The 22,768-nt window shown below is 44.0% G+C and overlaps 1 protein-coding gene across 4 annotated transcripts in view; it reads right to left on the bottom strand.

Moving 5' to 3' along the window:
• The window catches only part of DROSHA (drosha ribonuclease III), a 119,502-nt gene that overhangs the window by 79,346 nt on the left and 17,388 nt on the right, over positions 1 to 22,768 (bottom strand). For all 4 annotated transcript variants that reach the window (XM_042233908.2, XM_042233910.2, XM_012097132.4 and 1 more), the window contains 5 exons: positions 19,515 to 19,656; positions 17,471 to 17,625; positions 14,008 to 14,088; positions 5,480 to 5,566; positions 2,681 to 2,767 (listed from right to left, as the gene is read on the bottom strand). In XM_042233908.2, the coding sequence (XP_042089842.1) occupies positions 2,681 to 2,767; positions 5,480 to 5,566; positions 14,008 to 14,088; positions 17,471 to 17,625; positions 19,515 to 19,656 (552 nt within the window). The remainder of the gene's footprint in view (positions 1 to 2,680; positions 2,768 to 5,479; positions 5,567 to 14,007; positions 14,089 to 17,470; positions 17,626 to 19,514; positions 19,657 to 22,768) is intronic.

The raw sequence follows: 22,768 nt of genomic DNA, 5'->3' as shown, positions 1-22,768 counted from the left end.
AGAATTAGAAGAAAAACTCAAATGTCTGTCTGACATGTTATCCAAAATAATAAGCGCCAAATGTACTGTATATTAAACATCATGATAAACACTTTTCATGTGTCATCTCATTTATTTTTTACAAAAGCCAGTAAGAGTACCATAACTAATAACCTCTACTTTACAGATGAGAAAAGTCAAGGTTTATAAAAATTGAAATGTCAAATCATACAGCTAGTAAACAAAATCACTAAGGTTTAAACCGTCTCTGAAGCCATACAGCTTCCTTCTTTAAAGTGACCCTAAAAGTTAAAATGAGATCTATATTACTCAAAGGGAATTAACAGATAAGACAGATAATTTTCAAGTATTTTCATGGTAACTATTGTATTTGCAAGTCCTCATGTGAAGAGCTGACTCATTGGAAAAGACTCTGATGCTGGGAGGGATTGGGGACAGGAGGAAGAGGGGAGGACAGAGGATGAGATGGCTGGATGGCATCACCGACTCGATGGACGTGAGTTTGAGTGAACTCCGGGAGATGCTGATGGACAGGGAAGCCTGGCATGCTGCGATTCATGGCGTCGAAAGAGTCAGACACGACTGAGCGACTGAACTGAACTGAACTGAGGGAAAAAAGAAAGGTATAATGTAGGGGCAAGTTGGACTAAATGACTTCTAAAAGCCTTTGCAACTCTAAGACTGAGATTTAGTGTAACAAAGGGTTTGAGGGCCTAATTGAGACATTCAAAAAGTAATAAAATAAGAAACCTCCAGATTTAAAAACATCCTAGTGCCTTTTCATAAAAATTGTTTAAAAACTGTCTAAACAACGTAAACATCCACTGACAGATGAATGGGTAAGGAAGATGTGGTGCACCTATACAATGGAATAACTACTCAGCTATAAGAAAGAACAAAATGGGGAGAGAGGTTCAGGAGGGAGGGGCCATATGTATTCCTATGGCTGACTCATGTTGGTATTTGACAGAAAGCAGCAAAAAAGCAATCCTTCTTCAATTAAAAAAGCAATTAATTAAAAAAGACCGAAACGTCATCTGAAGCAACAAGGATGCAATTGGAGATTATCATACTAAGTGAAGTAAGTTTGAAAGAGAAAGACAAATGCCACACCGTGTCACTTACAAATGGAATCTGAAATATAGCACAAATTAACCTATCTACAAAAAAGAAACAAATACACAAACAGAGAGAGTAGATTTGTGGTTGCCAAGGGAGAGGGGAAGAAGAGGGACATGCTAAGAGGTTGCAAACTATTACACTTAGAACGGATGAACAACAAGATCCTACTGTGTAGGACAGGGAGCTGTATCCTGGGATAAACCATAATGGAAAAGAATATTAAAAATAATGTATATGTGTGTATAACTGAGTCACTTTGCTGTACAGCAGAGATTAGCACACCACGTAAATCAAATTTACTTCACTTTAAAAAAAAAATAGTCCAATTTAAAATTTTGTAAGTATGGATGGTGATGGATGTTAATTAGACTTCTCATGGTGATCACTTCACAATATATACAAATACCAAATCATTATGCTGTATATCTGAAACTAGTAACATTATATGTCAATTATACCTCAATAAAAAAATATAGTTCAATATTACATGATGTTCTATATTATGGTTCACCCTAGAGATATGTGATATGTATTATCAAGCGATTTTATTTTTACACTTACAATGTAATCATCTTCTCAAAAAAAAAATTCTCTGAGATAAAATATACTGTGGCATAAAGAAAATTTCATTAAGAAACAATTTGTTTTAAATTAGTATCACTACTATGGAATCATGTCTACTAAAAAAAAATAGAAAGTGGAAAGATTAGACAAAGGTTTTATTCTTTACTCTCCAATGGAACAGAATTTCACATTTCAAATAAACTAAAATAACTTTTCAAACTGCAGATACAATTTCTTTTAACTAAACAGGAAAGAATTAAAGAACATTCTACTTCAATGTACGTATACCGTAGCTATAAATTCAGTGAGTTCTATAGCAGTGTCTTGACTGACTCATAGATATCTCTACATTCCCTTCCTGTGTCACCAGTGAATTCCACTCTACATCCAGCTAGAATACACAATAAGTAAGACAACCCATAAGACAGCCAGCTTTTAAACAGAAAGATTTTGGCTTACAGGACTTCCATCTGAACCGATTACCAACAGATCGGCCTTAATACCTGAGAATATCATGATCTGTATGCCAAAGTCTCTTAAAGAGGACATCTTCCTGGGATGCAAAAGCAGAGAACTATGAAGTTAACTCAGGCTCCAGATGTCCTGAACAAGCTCCATTTCTTTACCTATGACTCACAGACTAAGTAATAGCTTCTCCTTAAAACTTTCCAACTCTCTTTTGAAGGACACCCACCCCAAAATAGTTTTGACACATTACTCCACAGTTTATCCTTCTTTTTCAATCTTTCACACTCTCAAAATGTTATTCTGATACATGTTTACTTACACCATCTAATGTGGACCAAACCTGTGACTCATTAGCACAGATGTCACACTCCCACCTGACACACACTGCCACTGACTTCCTGTAGCTTAGGCAAATGGATGTAAAGTAGTTGTTACTTAGAAGTCAGATGAAAAGAAATTTCCTTTGACTTTTATAAAGAAAGGGGGCACAGGGAAGGAGAAAGTTGGCCAATTAGCACATACTTACATTGGTCAGGGGGGCGTGTGCAAACATAGAAAATCCTTCAAAGATATACTCGTGATCATCATATTCGATAACAGTTGGCCTGTCAGTCTAAAAGCAAACAGAAGAATGAAGCATGAACAAATGATATGACCTGCACGCACAGTACCTATCAGGACAAAAGCAACCAACCAAAGCAAGCAAGTACGGACTCCAGCTCACCTTCTCCCAGACACCAGGGAGAAGCTTTACAAAGAACTTTAGCTTGGTAGGATTCTCTGACTTCAGGTATACACTAGACAATCAAGGAGGTTTATTATGGCTGCCATAAAGGAAAAATGGCTACAGGACTTCATTTTCTAGGAACTTGATTTATTTAATCTCATAATACTACCAGTCCTGTCTTACTAAACTTTATTTCTGTACTAACAGAAGTCCTAGCAAGAAAAGATACTAACACAGCCAAATCAAAGCTCAAAGTAAAGAAGACTAAGCATCACAACAGTCAAGACAGGCAGCAGCCTGGAAGGCGCTGAAAGGCCCCAGGGTGCCAGCGGCTCCCTCCCTCACAGCTCCATCCCCAGACCCTCCAAGGGAAAGCCCAGCCAGCAAACACTATAACAAGCCAATTCTTGCATAATGTCAAAGATCTTAATTACCTGAAAACAGAATCTAATTAAAATATACCAGTGCTGATCTAAGCATAAGAGATCTCTTCATTATGCCATTCTTATGGTCTGCCATTTCTAATCCTAAATGCTAAACATGGAGCAAATGATCAGGATTAGAAACCTAAAAGCCATGTTTTTTCTACATAGATATTGAACATTATTCTTTTAAACATTTACATATATATAAACATTTATGCACACACCCACACACACACACACATATATGAAAAGCTTAGGTGGTTAGGGGGAGTTCCCTAATGCACATTATTTGTTTTTCTAATATTACTGTTATTTCCCATCTGAATAACTCAACAAACTTGTCCTAAATTAAATATAATGAGAGAACTGCAAACGAAATAATAATGGTACAGCCATTTTGGAAAATAGTTTGGTAGTTCCTCAAAATACTAAACACAGATTTACCACCCAGTCCAGCAACTCTAGTCCTAGAGTTATACTCAAAGGAAAGAAAAACATACATCTGCACAAAAACTTGTAAATAAACGTTCATAGCAGCATTATTCATAATAACCCAAGGGTGGATACCACCCAAATGTTCTCTGACTGATGAATGGATAAATCAAATATAGTATATCCATACAGCAGAATATTATTTGGCAGTAAAAAGAAATGAAGTTATATATTATACCATGGATGAATCTTGAAAACATTTTGCTAAGCAGAAGAAACCAAAATGATCACACATTGTATGATTCTATTCATATGAAATATCTAGACTAGGCAAATGATAAAGACAAAATATGTTAGTAGTTGCTGAAGGCTGGGCAGCAGGAAAGAATTAACTGCTAATAAGTACAGGGTTTCTTTGGGAAATAATGAAAATGTTCTAAAATTAGATTGTAGTGTTAGTTTCACAATTCTTAGCATTATAAATTATATATTTTAGATGGGTGAGTTATTATATATTAATCATATTCAATAAAGTTATTAAAATAAATAATTATTAATAAGCTAATTCTGAAGGCCTTCCCTGTGGTCCAAAGACTAAGATTCTTGAGCTCCCAATGCAGGGAACCAGGGTTCAATCCCTGGTTGGGGAACTGGATCCCTCATGCCGCAACTAAGAGTTGGTATGCTGCAGTGAAGATCTCGAGCGCCCCAGTAAGTCCTGGAACAACCAAATAGTGTGTCCAGTCATATCCACCTCTTTGCGACCCTATGGACTGTAGACTGCCAGGTTCTGCTGTCCGTGGGATTTCCCAGGCAAGAATACTAGAGCAGGTTGCCATTTCCTTCTCCAAGGGATCTTTCCAACCCAGGGATAGAACCTGGGCCTCTTCTATTTCATGTATTGGCAGGAGTCTTTACCACTTTGCCACCCGGGAAGCCCCTAGACTACACCTGATCTTAGCCAAAACGCTGAGAAGCGGTCAAAATAAATAAATAATAAATAAACATTTAATATTCCTTCAAACAGGAAAGTAACTTTTATGTAGAAAAACACCTTAAAAATCTAATTTTGAAATTGAAATCTCTTAATAAAAAATGTAACCAGAATTAATTAACTATACTGCTCAACAGCAGTATAGCACAGTAAAATAGCATACAGCCATGTACTACAAGAATCAGTCTGCCCAGGTTCAAGTCCCCACTGTGCCACATGTTGCCTGAATAATCTTCAGCAAATTACTTAACCTTATTTGTAAAACATGGACAACTGTCCCATCTGCATACTGGGGAAAATAATACCTACTTCATCAACTTTCTGTGAGAAATAAGTTAATACATTTCAAACACAGAATGGTGCCTGGCACCATAGTCAACAAATATTAGGCCCTTTACTGTCATAAATGCAACAGTTATGGGTCACTAGATAATATATGTTATTTGCCAATTTTTAAGAGATGCACAAGTGTTCTATGCATTCTTCCAACTCCACAGCTCCAACAGACCTATCCATAATTCACGGCTATTATGAGGTACCAACAATATAAAAGAAAAACAACACAGAAATTAGAGAGGAAACCAAATTAAAGTCATTATCATAAAGGCCAGTTTTATCAGCATAAAAATAAAATTTTTTTTTTAAGAACTGAGTCCATATTTAGCCTATTCACATTTCAACCTATTAACACACATAGATCTTATTTATATTTTTTAACAAATGAAATAGATTTGGGTAGGAACTTACTAAAAAGTTTGTGGGAGGTGAGACTGTAATTCGATAGTGGAAAAGCCTGCCAGCATTGTTGGTCATAGGACGACAGGGCTTGATGGCCTGAGGGGAGAAACAAAAGTAAGTTTAAGAGTAAAGTGGCAAAATATTGTTACTCAAAACTAGACTGTATTTTCTACATTCACATCTGTCAAAACAGGTTTTATGTGTGTTCCTTCACAAACTGGTAGGAAAAGAACAGTATTCACTTTACCACTAACTGAATGGATAAACATGGGCTGGCTGGGCACTGGTATTCAACCCCTATTCACATACAATACAAGGGGTTTGAACAACATAGAGATCTTTCTAGAACTAAATTTCCATGACGATCTTCCCTTTCATTTGTAAAATAACACAATACTTGACCTTGCTAACCTCCCAATAAATCAAAAAGCAAAAAGAACAATCTAAGAAGTAATAGCAGTAGGCTATAACAGGAAGGGGAACAAACTGATATGGTTAAATATGCTGAGTGAAAAAAGAAGGAAATAGAAATGCAGGAAGCACAAGAATTGGTGGAACAGAACATGCATGGAGCTTAGGACAAGAAAAGGAAAGCAGCATCAGCAGAATCACTGGGTACTCTGACAGACACAGCGATGTGTGACCCAGACCACCTTCAGGGAAGGACTTGCTGCCCTTTAACAGTGCTGACAGCAGTCTCCAGCTGCCGGCTCCCTCAGGATCTGCGTCACGAGCAGACCCCCTCACCTGATGTCAGGGATATACTGAGCAAGACAGAAGGCCCAGCCACCGCAGCCCACCCTGAATGGGCAATACTCATCCCTTGGGTTATCACCAGGTTGACCAGGGCTTTGTTGGGGCTGACTCACAGTTCGGCCAATCCGTCTGTCCAATCCTGCTCATACCCTCTTCCGCTCACAGGTGAAGATCCCTGAGAAACACCACGCGCCCCAGACTTCACCTTAGCATCTGCTTCTGGAGAATCCAGGGTGTGACAGTAGGTACCAGAGGTGATCCAAGAAAGCAGGAAGTAAGATGAGGTTTTGGAGCTGAATCACCTGCCATCTGACTGGCAATGAGGAACCCATCACAGTGCCTGGTGGCACACACAGCCCCTGGCACCAGACAACATGCCAGCTGAAACTTTCAAAGATGCTCAGTGGGAGACTGTACCAGTGGAAGCGGGTGCAATGCACCAGGTGTTGAAGACTTGGAGTGACCGGAAGCTGTACGGATAATGGGATGGATGACTACTGTCAAGCACCACTGATGCTCTACCTCATTCCTCACACCTGATCTCAGACTGCTTGCTCCTCACGCCCCGAAGTTTCTGATTGAGGCAGGCTTGAGAATCTGCACGTCTAATAAGGTCTGAGGTGTGCTGATATTAGTCAGGAGGCCTAAGAGAAGCACTGCTGTGCAGAAATGCAGCAGGAGAGGAGGAGGAGGAAAGGCAGCTGGAAGCCAGACATGAAAGCAGAGGACCTGCTGATGGCCCACTAAGAGGCTCCCAGCAGCAGCAGCGCGAGGCCAGGCAGCGCGCCAGGACCACGCCTGCGGCTCACCTGTAGAGGCGGTGGGCCTTAAAGACTAACTACCAACCATCCACCGTAGGTCTGTTACTCCAAGGTCAGGGCTATGAAACCTCGGATGAGGACGTACAGGTTTTGACGCCTTGTTCTTTAGTCATTCAGTCATATCTGACTCTTTGTGACCCCATGGACTATAGTCCGCCAGGCTCCTCTGTCCATTGGATTTCACAGGGAAGATTTTCCACTGAGTGGGTTACCATTTCCCTCCCCAGTTTGACTCCTTAGACTCCTCTAAACCTTCTGAATGTTCAGAGGCAACCTAGCCTTGTCTATGAAGAGCAAGCACTCCCCTGTCTGAAGACAAGGAAAGCCCCTGAAGGTGACATTGTCCTCACCTCCCCCACCCCATCAAATCTCCCTACCTGACAAGAGACCTATAATTAGGGTCATTTCACAGCATAACTGCCAGGTTGTATGAAGCACAAGCTGGACCCAACACTGCCAGGAGAAATATCAATAACCTCAGATATGCAGATGACACCATCCTTATGGCAGAAAGTGAAGAGGAATTTAAAAGCCTCTTGATGAAAGTGAAAGAGGAGAGTGAAAAAGCTGGCTTAAAACTCAACATTCAAAAAATGAAGATCATGGGGCATCCAGTCCCATCACTTCATGGCAAATAGACGGGGAAACAATGGAAACAGTGACAGATTTTATTTTCTTGGGCTCCAAAATCACTGCAGATGGTGACTGCAGCCATGAAATTAAAAGACACTTGCTCCTTGGAAGAAAAGCTATGACAAACCTAGAAAGCATATTAAAAAGCAGAGACAGTACGTTGCAGACAAACGTCTGTCTAGTCAAAGCTATGGTTTTTCCAGTAGTCATGTATGGATGTGAGAGTTGGACTATAAAGAAAGCTGAGTGCCAAAGAATTGATGCTTTTGAACTGTGGTGTTGGAAAAGACTCTTGAAAGTCCCATGAACTTCAAGGAGATCAAACCAGTCAAACCTAAAGGGAATCAGTCCTGAATATTCATTGGAAGGACTGATGCTGGAACTGAAGTTCCAATACTTTGGCCACCTGATGGGAAGAACTGACTCATTGGAAATGACCTTGATGCTGGGAAAGACTGAAGACAGGAGAAGGGGATGATAGTAGATGAGACGGTCGGATGGCATCACCGACATGACGGACATGAGTTTGAGCAGGCTCTCGGGGATAATGATGGACAGGGAAGGCTGGCGTGCTGCAGTCCATGGGGTCGCAAAGAGTTGGACATGACTGAGCAACTGAACTGAACAGCCTAACTGGTTTCACATTTCACAGCTGGAAAGTACTGAGAGGAAGCATAATATCCCACAGGAACTGTAAGAACTAGCCAGCGCCAGCACATGCCAGCAGCAGGAATTCACACAGGACTGGCAGTGCATGATCAAGAGGACCAGGAAACAGAGTTGGTTAGGGAAGAGCTGACTGAGTTGGGAGCATTCAGGATCCAAGGCCATCAGGAGATGCTAGGAACTCCCTACCGAGATGTCTCACAGTCGTGTCTGAGTCTTTGTGACCCCATGGACTGTAGCCCACCAAGCTCCTCAGTCCATGGGATTCTCCAGGCAAGAATACTGGAGTGGGTTGCCATTCTTTTCTACAGGGGATCTTCCTGACCCAGGGATTGAATCAGGGTCTCCTGCACTGAAGGTAGGTTCTTCACCATCTGAGCCACCAAGGAAGTTCCACTCAGATGTCTTGCTGCTGCTGCTGCTAAGTCACTTCAGTCATCTCCGACTCTGTGGGACCCCACAGACAGCAGCCCACCAGGCTCCCCCATTCCTGGGATTCTCCAGGCAAGAACACTGGAGTGGGCTGCTATTTCCTTCTCCAATGCATGAAAGTGAAAAGTGAAAGTGAAGTCGCTCAGTCATGTCCGACTCTTAGCGACCCCATGGACTGCAGCCTACCAGGCTCCTCTATCCATGGGATTTTCCAGGCAAGAGTACTGGAGTGGGGTGCCTCTACCTTCTCCGTCAGATGTCTTAGTAGTGTGAAAGAGCAATGGCCCACGCTGACTAAAGTGAAAATACCAAAACTGCAGGACAGACAGAAGAAGGAATTCAAAGATTCAAGGAAATGGGCACATTGGGATGGATATAATATCTATGTCTGAAAAATATACCAGATAATCGTCTTTCATGGCCCAGAGGACATGCCACTGCCCAAGGCCAATAGGAACATGCTGGCAAAGGGGCACCAGCATCAGTAGGATGGTCAGTGGTGGCACCCTCTGCAGGCCAGGACTGAGCATAAGAGCGGATGACACAGTACACAGCTTGCTGACCACATCAGGGATGACAAGACTCTGAAACCAGAGGCAAGACGATGGAGCTCATCACAAGAAGCCAGGTTACACAATTATCATCATGACCGGTAGTACTGGGATCTGACCCAAAAGAGTCACAGAAGAGGCTTTCACAGCCTGGTGTCCTTGGGTACAAAATAAATGGGTAGCTGACAAGCATACCACCTTAGTTTGTGCCAATGGAAGAAATCAAGACTGGGCAAACAAGAGGCTTAAGGTAGGTTGCTCCAATATACAGTCATAATCCCAGTTCCAGACCTGATCAAGTTACTGGACTGAAATCCACTGACTGAAAAGGTTGCCCAAGAGGCCAGAGGCCAGGCCACGTGACACAATCACAAGCAAAAATGGTCACGACAGCCCTGTCCTTCCCCAAAGGGGCCTTCAAGGAGTGCTGGACACAGCATCTGAATCAACAGATACTCACAGACTGGACATATCATCCTGGTATCCCCATCAGAGTGGGGGAGATGAGGCCAAGGTAGTACTGATCTTGGTCAAGGTCCGGCTTATAGGAGGTCCACTGAGTCTACAGATCCACCCAGTGGTCATTTCCTTGGTCCCTAGATGTGCCACTGGAATTGACAAAATGGGCAGATGGTGCCACCTCCCCCTGGGTCCTTGATCTGTGGAGTAAGAGCCACCATAATGGGAAAGGTCAAGCAGAACCCAACCTAGACATCAAAAACAGTGTGACTCCAGGGAAATGGTGGAGATTAGTGCCACCCTTAAGGATCCAAATGATACAAGGATAACTGCCCCATCACGGTTTGTTTAATTCACCAGTCTGGGCCCTAAAGAAATCAAATGGATCCCGGCAGATGACTACAGACCACAAGGAGCTCAACCAAGTAGCTCCGACTGCACCTGCCTTGCCAGGTGTTATAGCACAGTTTCGGCAGATGAACGTGATCTCAGGTACAAAGTGTGTGGCAACTGACCTGCTGAATGTATTCTTTCTTACCCCACCAGAATGAGGACCAGCTCTGATGAGAACAGGTTCACGTTCACATGGAATAGACAACATTAACGGTTTTGCCACCAGCCTGTGTGAATTCTTCTACTCACTGTCATAATACAGTCCAAGGTGCTCCTGACCTAGAATACCGCAGCATGTTATACTGCTCCATTGCATCTTTGACATTATGTTGACTGAGCGAAAAGTCTTGGTAAACTGTACATGCTCCAAAGGGTGGGAGGAAACCCTACCAAGATTCAGGGCCTCCCACAGCCACACCATTTTTAGGAGTCAGTGGTTCCAAGACAGCCATCCAGAGTAAAACACAAAACTACTGCCTCTTCCCTTCCCACAGTGAAGAAGGAAGCAGAATACCAGGTGGGCCTCTTCAAGTTCAGGAGGCAGCGCCATCCTCAGAGAGGAATATTACTACAGCCCATTGACAAAATGGCACAAAAGGCCACCAGCTTTGAGAGCAACTCAAGTGAGAAAGGCCTCAGCAGTTTCAAACCACAGCTCAAGTTGCCCTGTAATGGGGGCCACATGATTCAGCAAATCCCAGACTGCTGGTAGGAAAAGATGCTGAGAGGGGCTTATGGACACACTGGGAGAATCACCATGCTGGTCTCTGAGGTTCTGAAGCCAAGCTGTGCTGTCTATCATGAAAAATTATGTGCCTTTGCGAAGCAATTTTGAGTATGCTGCTGGGCCCTGGCAGACATGGAATGCACGGCCAAGGGACAGCAAATAGACGCGGGGCTGGAACTGCCAAACAAGAGCTGGGTTCTGCCAGTCCCCTCTGGGCACAAGTTTGGGTGGGGCCATCATAAGAAGAAGGGTGCCTATAACCAGAACCAGGCACACACAGAGTAGAGGGCATGAACAAACTGGGCACCCACCACTATTGCATCAGCACACTCCCTCAGCTGATGACTAAAGACGGGGGGATGAAAGCAGAAGAAAAAGCCCAAGCTCAGTTTGCAAATGGGTCAGTCAGAAAGGAAGTACAGGGACTTCCCTGGTGGCCCTGGGGTGAGGACTCTAAGCTTCCAAAGCAGGGAGCCTGGGTTCGATCCCTGGTCAGGGAATTAGACCCTGCATGCCATAACTAAGATTCCCACATGCCACAACTAAGGATCCTGCATGTCGTAACCAAGACTTGGTACGGCCAAATAAATAAAACAGCGTTCTTTAAAAAACAAAGAAAAGAAAGGAGGTGCAAGCCAAAAACAGACTGTGATGCAGCCTTCTTCATGGATAGCTCTGAAGACAAGGATGAGGGAGACCACCCAGTGGGCGGGGTTTCAGGTGGTATACCTGGTCATCTACTTTGTGTGAAAAGAGAAGTAGCCTGAGGTTAGAATAAAGATGGACTCATGGCAGAAACAGAGGAGGCAATTGCACCCCACTCCAGTTCTCTTGCCTGGAAAATCCCATGGACAGAGGAGCCTGGTAGGCTGCAGTCCATGGGGTCGCTAAGAGTCAGACATGACTGAGCAACTTCACTTTCACTTTTTGCTTTCATGCATTGGAGAAGGAAATGGCAACCCACTCCAGCGTTCTTGCCTGGAGAATCCCAGGGACGGCAGAGCCTGGTAGGCTGCCGTCTATGGGGTCGCACAGAGTCGGACACAACTGAAGTGACTTAGTAGCAGCAGCAGCAGCAGCATGGCAGAAAGCAAGTGGCCAGCCAGCTGGTCAGAGGCCTAGAAGGAAAAACCTGGGAAGATCAGGGATAAGACAGTCTTAGGGTATCCCCAGGGCAGGGGACACCCGCTGTGGAAGAGGTTCTAAACCATCGAGCTGACAAAATGCTCCGGCAAGCCTTGGTCAGCAGTCAGTCCCCCAGAGCCGACAGGATAGGCACGCGAATGAAGTGGACACAGGAACAGACAGAGCTCAACAGCATCCAAAGCTAAGCTGCTAAGCTGACTGCCATGCCAGCCACCTACAATGACCACCACTGGGACCCCAATATGGCACCATCCCTTGAGGGCCAACTGGCCCCTTGACGGAATGTGGACCAGGTAGGCCCCACCCATGGTGAAAGGGCCATGCATACTCTAAAGATGGGTTTGACTGCCTCAGCCAGCACCACTGCCCACCTGAATCTCCCTTCACAGAGGGCCCTGCTGCCCAGCTGTGCAAAAAGCAGTCAGCACACAGCCTGCAGCTGTCAGCTCCTTCCAGGTCACCCTCCACTACAAGAACCCCCTCCGCCAAGGGCATGCCCTTTCTAGGGCAGCTTGCTTGGGACAGATGGAGATGCGCTTATGAAAACCATACCAGCCCCACGTGAGACAACTTCGACAAGCCCAGCTCTAAAGGTCCAGCCCAGGTGGACTTCCCCCTCTGCTCAGTCCTGAGCCCACACTCCTCTTGCCCCTGAAAAGTCTCCACAGCAGCCCCGCCTGCAGAGACCCCAGCCTGAGGCACGCACACAGACATTCACAGGGTGCAGGCCTTGTCCCACACGGCCTCACTGTACTTTGTTGTTACTGTTGTTGTTTAGTCCACGTGGTGTCCAACTCTTTGCGACCCCATGGGCTATAGCCTACCAGGCTCCTCTGTCCATGGGATTTCCCAGGCAAAAACACTGAAGCAGGTTGCCATTTCCTCCTCCAGGGGATCTTCCCTACCCAGGGATGACACCAGCATCTCCTGCGTCTCCTGCAATGGCTGCTGCTGCTGCTGCTGCTAAGTCGCTTCAGCCGTGTCCAATTCTGTGTGACCCCATAGAGGGCAGCCTAGCAGGCTCCCCTGTCCCTGGGATTCTCCAGGCAAGAATACTGAAGTGGGTTGCCATTTCCTTCTCCAATGGATGAAAGTGAAAAGTAAAAGTGAAGTTGCTCAGTCGTGTCCAACTCCTAGCAGCCCCATGGACTGAGATCTACCAGGTTCCTCCGTCCATGGGATTTTCCAGGCAAGAGTACTGGAGTGGGGTGCCATTGCCTCCTCCGCCTGCGATAGCAGGCAGATTCTTTACCACTAAGTCACCAGGGAAGCCCTAAATACAGTGTGCTGAAGCATACAGTGACAATCCTGGGATTAATGAGAATATCTTGCAGAAGTAAAACGTAACGGGGGAAAAAAATTGAAGGAAAATAATTGATCGGGAGTAGTTACATATCTCTTCAATGTGAAAGGGTTCAACTCATCATGCAAACACCTTTGGAGTGTTCCTGATGACCCAGAGGTGGGGTGTGACACAGGTCAAACAAGTCCATGTGACGCTCACAGCCGAGTGGGGACAACAGACAAAGACTGACAAAGGCAACAGGTATACACGCACATCCCCAAGGAAAGAGGACATGTGCCGTACAGCACCTCGATAAGAGCAATTCTCCAGGGAGATTCACCACCGTTTACCACAAAAACATGAAAAACAATTAAAATTACAGACCATTTTAGGATACTGAAAATGATTAAAAGAAAAAAAAAGGGCAACTGAAATTCACTTTGCCTACTTTAAATAAAGACTCTCACAAAGTGTCCTTGATAACATTCCCATTCCACCCCCAAAACCCAAGTATGTCTCTTCTCCAGTGATTAGTAACAGAAACTATCAGGGAACCTGAGAAGACTATTTCCGGGGTATTATTTCATTTATGGGGAGAAGAATAGCAGCAGCAGCTGTCTACTTCTGGCTGCTCAGCACTGACAAATATAATAACCCAAACCAGTTACCTCTTCTCCGGGATAAATGCTGTGCCTGATGCCCGTGCGTCTCGCTTTTGCGCTGCATTTGCAGAGTGGGCCATCATTCATCTGTCAGAAACAAAATGTAATTCGTTTTTATTGGGGGGAAAATCCACTCCATGCACGGCGATGCCACGGAAACTGTGTGGGTTTTAATGTCATGAGTACCGAAGCTCTGAAAAGGCTGTCAAGGTTTGAAGATTAAACGGATGTTCCAAAACCAATAAAGCTGCAAACTGTCTATATTGTCTGATAAAGGGAAACGCTATGACAACGCTGGCTTCCCGACTTATTTGTGCAGCCGAGCAGAAAATATCAATGTCAGCGCCCTGTTTGCCCCCATCTTCTCCTACTGCTTTCCAGTATGTTCCTGCTATTTCTTATTTCAGGAAAAATGACTCTTTCACAAAAGAAAAGCCTAGTTTATATTCTGAAGGAACATGTAGAATGCTTTGAAGGTGACCTGCAGATTAAATGTTTTCAAAGAAGAGACCAAAAGGTATCTCAAGCAGAAGGAAGAAAATGACTCCTAGAACCAGAAAAACTTCTAGCACTAAACAGGTGACTCTGTGTCTATTTTTTCACCTGAATTCATTTTCCGGCCATGAACTCCACTCACATGATTCAATAAGTGAATAACCCTGGGTGCTTCTTGGATCGAAAGCTGCTGGTTAAGCACTGCAGGCGGGGAGGTGGGTGATACCTAGCTCAGGGTCCACATGATCAAGGAACCCTTATTCTAATTTTAGGGTACTGCTGAAGCAAGCAGTAGGAATATTTACATGAGAGAAATAACACACACATGATATGCTTTGTAATTTCAAAATAAAGGAAAAAACAGGCTTCAAGAAGCCAAAATGTGAAAAGAAGATGGCTATTCTACACGAGGAACCAGGACAAGAGAAAGAAGAGAAAGAAGGAATCCAACGTTATGCTCCAAGAACACGAAAGTGAAAAACGAAGTGTTAGCTGCTCAGTCATGTCTGACTCTCTGTGACCCTGTGGACTGTAGCCCACCAGGCTCCTCTGTCCACGGAATTCTCCAGGTAGGAATACGGAAGTGGGTAGCCATTCCCTTCTCCAGGAGATCTTCGCCACCCAGAGATTAAACCCAAGTCTCTCATGTTGCAGGCAGATTCTTCACTGCCTGAACCCAGGAACATGAGACCCATCTAAATGGAAAGGATCACATAAGTGAGTGAGAAGACCAAAAAGGCAGAACTGAGGTCAAAACCTTAAAGGGCCTTAAAAACCAGTTTGTGAGTTTATTCAATTTAAATGGTTAATATGGAATCAAAAAGGAGATTAGAGCATCAGTCTGGAGAATGGAGAAGTGGAGTTCCATTTCTCACTTTTTTGGTATTAATTAAAATATATATATACTGTATATATAAATATCTATATTTTAATTATATTATGAGACATATATATTCTATATACATACACATATTTCTTTAGCGTTCTAGGGATTTACGACTCATTTTGTCAAAAATATCTCAATAAAACTTTGAAAAGAAATATTAAAAAAACTATAAGTCTCTTTATCCCTTTGAGAAATCTAAAGCTCCAGGTGGTACAAGACAGGAATAATATGGCTACCTAAAAAAAAAAAATCACATTAAGATATTATCCAAAATAACAGCTGGCAAACAGAGATGTGATTGAATTCCCACCAAAGTCACAACACATTCCTAATGCAGGGCACAATTTGTGATGAAAAATATGGAAAAATCATTTAGTGCTCACTTATTTCCAGGGAAACAAACAGACATCTTATATGCCTGTCTTTTACCAGGGTCTGGTCTCCAATACAGATCAGCCCTTTGTAAGGCTCAACTGTACAGAGGATACAAAACCAAATACAGTCAACACAACACTGAGACTATTTGTTTCTTGATATGAGAGTAACAGTCCATTAAAAGACCACACACAAGGTAGGGGGAGTGACTAATGGAGAAAGGATTTTTCTCGGGGGACACAGAAATGTTCTAAAATTAAATTGTGATGACTGTACAATTCTGTGAACATACAAAAAAAAACCTGAACTGTACACTTTAATTGTGTAAATTGTATGGTATGTGAATTATAACTTGCTAAATCTGTTTAAAAAGATCATATACATGATTAATGTACCAAAGTGAAGATTCCAAAATGTATTAACAATCTGTAAACATTTCTGCTCAATTCTCAAAGGGCAAAAAGGACCACAAGGTACATTTCTGTCAGGCATTCTAACTATATTAATTCTATTTAAAAAAATTAGATAGCTGTAATCTAATATGAACCAGGAGAATATCAAAATAATGTAGAATGGTATGAATTTATTTACAAAATATAAATTTTAAATGATCTTTTTCTAGGGATACATTTTATTATGCTTGATAAGTTGACATGTATTAAAGATACTATTTTTGTATGTATTATACATTTGTAAAAATACAATTCTTTTATAAAGATACTATTTTGCATTATGTATTGTGTGTGCATGCTCAGTTGCTCAATAGTGTCTTACTCTTTGCAACCCATGGACTAGAGCCTCCCAGGCTCCTCTGTTCATGGAATTTTCCAGACAAGAATACTGGAGTGGGTTGCCACTTCCTACTCCAGTGGTATCCCTCCAACCCTGGGATTGAACTCACGTCTCTTGCATCTCCTGCATTGGCAGGCAGATTCTTTACCACTGTTCCACCAGTGTAACTTCATAATAAAACAGTGAGTGAAAATAAAAAATAATTACGTCCAACTATGATGTCACTGGCTTCTCAGGTGGTGCAATGGTAAAGAATACCCCTGCCAATACAGGGACACAACAGATGGGGGTTCGATCCCTGGGTTGGGAAGATCCCCTGGAGGAGGGCATGACAACCCACTCCAGTATTCTTCCCTGGAGAATCCCATGGACAAAGGAGCCTGGTGAGCTATAATCCACAGGGTTGAAAAGAGTCGGACACGACTGAGCAACTGAGCACAAACACACATGATGTCATTAACTCAAACACGCTTAATAACAAGGAGAAGTTACAAGGAACTGTGACTTCTACCAACTGGCAAATACGAAGTCTTATAGGGCCTGGGACGTTGTTTACTGTACGGCTACAAGATAACTTCCAGATGAACTGCTTTTAAAAAGAGCTACAAGTGCTCTCTCCCTCATCCTGCCATCCGTCTCCTTCCGTTTACTGCAAGTTTAATGAAGCAGCACCATCATCCTGCTCCCTCACACAGGATTTACAAACATCGTCAAATAGGATTCAAGGAGCACTTGCTCTGGTGCTTACGCTTTGGAGCTGAACGCTGAAGCTGAAAAGAAATAAGCTGTGAAGGATGACGCCCAGCCCTGAGAGTAAAATTCAGTTTCAATACCAGCTACCATGCATCTTCTGAGCCAGCAGTCATAAATGTGATGTGTGGGTGAGCAACCTTCACAGCAAGAGCATAAAAGCCTGCGCACCTGGCCTGGGTCGTTGTACCAAAGTTCATCATGAAGTCGGTCAGGATGGGCCTTTTTACGTTTGATTTCTGCAATGACGTCGAAAACTTCAGAGTCTGAGCTGCTAGAGCAGGTGCTGTCCTCATCGGACTCGCATTCAGATTCACTGGAACTCTCTATAGAGGTGAGGGGAAAAAGATGGAGAGAAGCTGAAGCCGTCTGCAAGCTGATTTTACATGAAGATTTTACATGAAGATTTACATTTTACATGAAGGTTTTACATGAAGATTTACTTCCAAATGACCAAAACGTAAGGACATACATTTAGAAACCTAAGGACTGCTGTTTATCTTCCAGCAAACACTCCAGTGCCTACTCCACACTAGAACTCTGCTAAGCAACCCCATGAAATCTCACAGAGCCCATGATGCTAAGTCACAGTCTAGAGGGGGAAACAAAGGATCAAAGATTTTTAGAGAAAGACTTGCTGAACAAGACCAGAGAAAATGCAAACCGCCAGAGCTGTTTGAGGTTTCGCCTCCTAAAAGGTGCAGTGAATCCACCCTGATCTGCTGCGGTTTCCTAGAAGGGGTGCACGTGACCCAGGCACAGGGATGGCGGCGGGGTTAAGCTGATGAGAAGGAAAGGAACACAGATGGGACGCTGCAGGCAAAAGCATGGAACAAGACTATGGGTTGACTCTGGCTGGAGCAAATGCCTCACAGGAAGAAATCCAGAAGTGAGGGGATAAAAGGTCATGAATGCCAGGCTCTGAAGATCAGACTGAATCAGATTCTTTTTTTTTTTTTCTCTCAATAGTAATAATAAGAGACTCTAGTCCTTCAAAACAACTAGATAAAAACAGACCAAGAATTACTGTAACGAAACGATCCAGTCACAAAAGACAAATATGGTGTGCCTCTACTTATATGAGGTACCTAGAGCAGTCAGATTCATAGAGACAGAAAGTAGAAGGGTGGCTGCCAGAGGCAAAGACAGACAGGAGAGGGGAGCTGGCCTTTAATCTGGACAGAGTTTCCAGTTTAGCAAGAAGAACAGAGTTCCAAAGGTTGTTTATACAATATGAATGCATGTAACACACTACAGAGCCACGCATTCAAAAATGGCTAAGTAGTATATCTTATGTGTATTATGCACACGTTATTTGTATTCTACTACAATCAAAAAAGAAAAAAAAAAAGACCTAGAACTTGGAGTGATCCTACGAGAGATTAATGCAGTACAGCGTGGTAAGAAGGAGCCCTTACACTGTTGCATTTTCAAGTGTACTACGTGAGATGGGTCCTGTCATTCCTCTTTTAAGGCAAGAAAATTGAGACACAGAGAAATCACATCACTTGCCCGAGATCACATTTCAAGTGGAACAAGGATTCAAACCCAGGCCAGCTGGTTCTGTTGTGCTTTTCCCCACCATGGACACTGCCTCTCAGCGAGGGAAACATAACAAAGGTGGGCAGATGAGAGGCAGATAACATGCAGGAAAAGGCACACCGAACGTCTCCTCTGCGTACAGCGTGTGTTAGGGGTAAGGACACAACGTGGTGAGAAGCACTGATCTCAGCACCTCCTTGGAGTCTCAGAATACGTATGTGAAAAGATGTAAGAAAGTGATGGAAGCTTTGTGAATAGAGAGAGAGCTTCAAACAGAGCTGGACTCTGGCTGGAGTTTCCACACCCTGGCAGTGGAGAGAGCCACAGGAAATGCCTGCCCATTAGATCACGAGGCATGGGAACAGGCTCCTGCTTTTGACAGGAGGCTGGACTGTGGTCCCTTCTGATTTTAGGACAGGAGTCTATGGGGACACAGTGGCCAGCATGCCTTGCAAATGAGAGATCTCTTATGTATTCTACTGAATATAACTAAGGGAAAAGAAAATCGAAAAGAAGAAAGTTACATTGCTATGTATTTGCTGACTGGAATTAAGGAAAATAAAATGGACATTAGGAAATTTTACTATGGGACTCTCAAGGACACATTCCAAAAGTCTGGTATTAAACAATAAAAAAAGAGCACAGGATCTCAGTCTAGTAACTTCTGACTCACCTAAATCTTCATCTAGCTTCGTCTTGGGAGGCTCCCATGGCGGTCTAGCAGCTTTGGCCTTCTCTTGCCTGCTCCCCAACTCTTCCTCAAATTTGTCATATAAGTCACGGAGCCTACTTGTTCCAACTACAGTAGAATCTCCCTTTGAAAAATAAAGGATCAATATTAGGAACTATATTAATAATAGTCATACCAGAGAGACTTAAGAACTCACCGATAACCAAAGATTTTAACAGCAAGATATCATTTTTCAACCCTCAATTTAACAAACATTTTAAACACAAAATGCCCAAAGTGCTGGCAATGATGCTCTGAATTGCACACACATTTATGGCTGACACAGTCCTCAGGTAAATGCACTTTGCCAACCCTTAGAAACGTTAGAAATCTTCATCTATGCCCTTTTGATACAACAACCAAAAAATCATAAATCCCTCAGAATTCATGACACCTGATACCCTCTTAGAGAACATATACCCCTCGCCTACTGAAATTTACTGATGGTGTGTATTCCACATTAACCCAGTGACCCACAAACCACACACGCACCCCATAAACACAGGGACACACACACACACACTCTTTACAAACACAGGGTTCTGCAATACATTCCTGGAGGAAGTTCCTCACTTTCCCTTACTCTCCTCCCAGGTTGAAAATCACTTTAAACACCCACCTGAAATGTACATTTGACATTTTCAAAAGGCACCTTTCCAACATAAAATGAATATTCAATCATGAAATCTGTAGTTATTCCCAAAAGAGGGTGTCTGCTTTCCTTAGCCCCACCTCATTACTGATACTGGTGATGCCGGGGTGGCTCTGACACTTAGGCCCTCTCTGCACCAGCAGTGCCCAAACAGAAGCCAGTGTTGGCCTTCTGGTTTATCAGCCTGCCTTAGACACTGGAGTTTTAACACACCCACAAGAAAGGTGAGGAAGAGCAAACGCTCTGCCCTTTAAATGCTCTGAGCCTCAGTGCCTTCAACAGTATTTCAATAATAATGATACCCCTGGGGAGCCATTCTCCCCTTCCCCCATGCTCACAGAACTGGGATTCCCTTCAGGTTTGGGGCAGGGAACTTGGCCACTGATGTCTCTATCCTAATCCCTGGAAAGTGAACATGCCACCTTTCAGTGCAGAAAGAACTCTGCAGACGCGATTAAGGCTACAGAATTTGAGGTGGGATTATCTGGGTAGACCCAACTGAATGTGAGTCTTTAAAAGTGGAGAGGCTCTCACAACAGCAGTCCGAGGTGCGACAGAAGAAGAGGCAAGAGATCTTTAAAGCATAAGAGGGACTCGACCCACGCTGCTGGCTCTGAAGATGAAGGAAGGGGTCCATGGGCCAAGGAATGCAGACGGGCTCCAGAAGCTGGGAACAGCCTGCCAGACAGCAAGCAGACAAGGGCCTCCATCCCACAGCCGTAAGGAACTGAACTCTGCCAACAACCTGAATGAGCAAGAAAACAGGTTGTCTCCAGAAAGGAGAGCAGTCCTGCCAGTACCTCGATTTAGCCAGTGAGAACCAAGTTTGACTTCCGATCTACAGAACTGTGAGCTAATAAATGTGCGGTATCTTAAGCCATGAATGAAGTCTGTGGAGATGGGTTATGGCAGAGATGGAAAATTAATCCATTAAACACAATTCTGGGTGAAAGGATGGAAGAAGAGATCCCCGGGCACCCTGGGCTCCACCCAGTACTGCCCTCTGCATCTGTGTCTGGGCAGAGGTATGTACGGACACGATGCCTGGGGCTCCCGTGGGCAACCTACAACAGTGGTGGATCCTCCGGAAGACAGTAATACCCACCTACGGCCCTGCCATCACTAAGGCACTAAATACATACCAGCCACCACCTCCCTCCAGATGGCTTGTCAAGGAAAACAAACCCAGCAAGCTTAACCACGATCAGTTAAGTATTCTCATTTACAACAACATTCTGAAGTAACAGATGCCTTCTTTCCAGGGATGTTTTAAGAATTCAGGGAGGTAATCTGAGACACGTGGAGCAGTTTCACCAACACGGCTCCAGGTACGAGCTTCTCCTTGCCTATGTCACCTGAACTATGACTTAAGACCCTGCTTTTCTTTATCAAGTAAAATATCATGCCAACAAGAGAGACCTCTCAAACCTTTTTGCCAGAGACGACAGTCTCCTCTCAAGCTCAACATAGGTAAGGGCCCAGTCCAAGTTGAAGCTGTTTTTACAAAATTCCAAACAACAGAATGCTCTCTTATCTACCCCACCCACTAAATCTAAAATCTCCAGGCTCTTCTGTCCTAAATCTGTACGTATCCCTTCCTTCACTCATTGATTTCATCAGTGAACATGACTGTGTGTCCCTGCTATGGCAAATACACCTAACTTAATGGGGATGGAGGCATAGTGCCTGTTAGGGGAGAGAGAGAGGAAAAAAAAAAAAAAAAAAGGCGGGGGGAGAGTGATGGAAAATAAAATGGAGATGGAAGAAAGAGGAGAAGCGAGCACACAGAGGTCATGGGGCCCCCAAGGCAACAAGGCACGGCTGCTGAGCCCCAGAAGCCCCATTGTGAGCAGCACATGTGCTGACTCTCCTGAGAACCCATCCAAGGTGACGACACTGCGACTCCACAAAACCAGCAACCAGCACGGGAAATCTGCTATGGGTACCTTTGGTCACGGGCAGACTTGCAAGAGACAAACTCAATTTTCCCTTGTTTCTCATTTTGAGGGAAACACACACACACACACATACAGATACAGAAGGCATAACATAGCTATGAGTGAGAGCTTACAAGACCACCAGCATCAAGACTAGCAGTGGCGTCAAAAATCAGAATGAAGAGATCCTTTCATACACCTACGGCACTCTTGCCTTTTGGAAAGCAGCTTTTGTCTACAGCAGTGGTTCTCAACCAGGGGGAGGGGCGTTCTCTCACTCCCCAGGGGACACTGGGCAACGTCAGAAGACAGCCTCGGTTATCACAGTCACGAGGGTGCTACTGGCATCCAGTGCACAGAACCCAGAGATGCTGCTCGACATCCAACCATGCACCGGGCAGGCCCCACCACAGGGAACTATCCAGCCCAAGACGCCAACAGCGCCGAGCTTGAGGAGCTCTGCTGCTGCCGCTGCTAAGGCGCTTCAGTCGTGTCCGACTCTGTGCGACCCCAAAGACGGCAGCCCACCAGGCTCGGCCATCCCTGGGATTCTCCAGGCAAAAACACTGGAGTGGGGTGCCACTGCCTCCTCCATGAGGAGCTCTAGT

The sequence above is a fragment of the Ovis aries genome, chromosome 16 (assembly GCF_016772045.2).
Source record: "Ovis aries strain OAR_USU_Benz2616 breed Rambouillet chromosome 16, ARS-UI_Ramb_v3.0, whole genome shotgun sequence".
NCBI lineage: Eukaryota > Metazoa > Chordata > Mammalia > Artiodactyla > Bovidae > Ovis > Ovis aries.
This window is presented reverse-complemented; position numbering and strand designations above follow the sequence as displayed.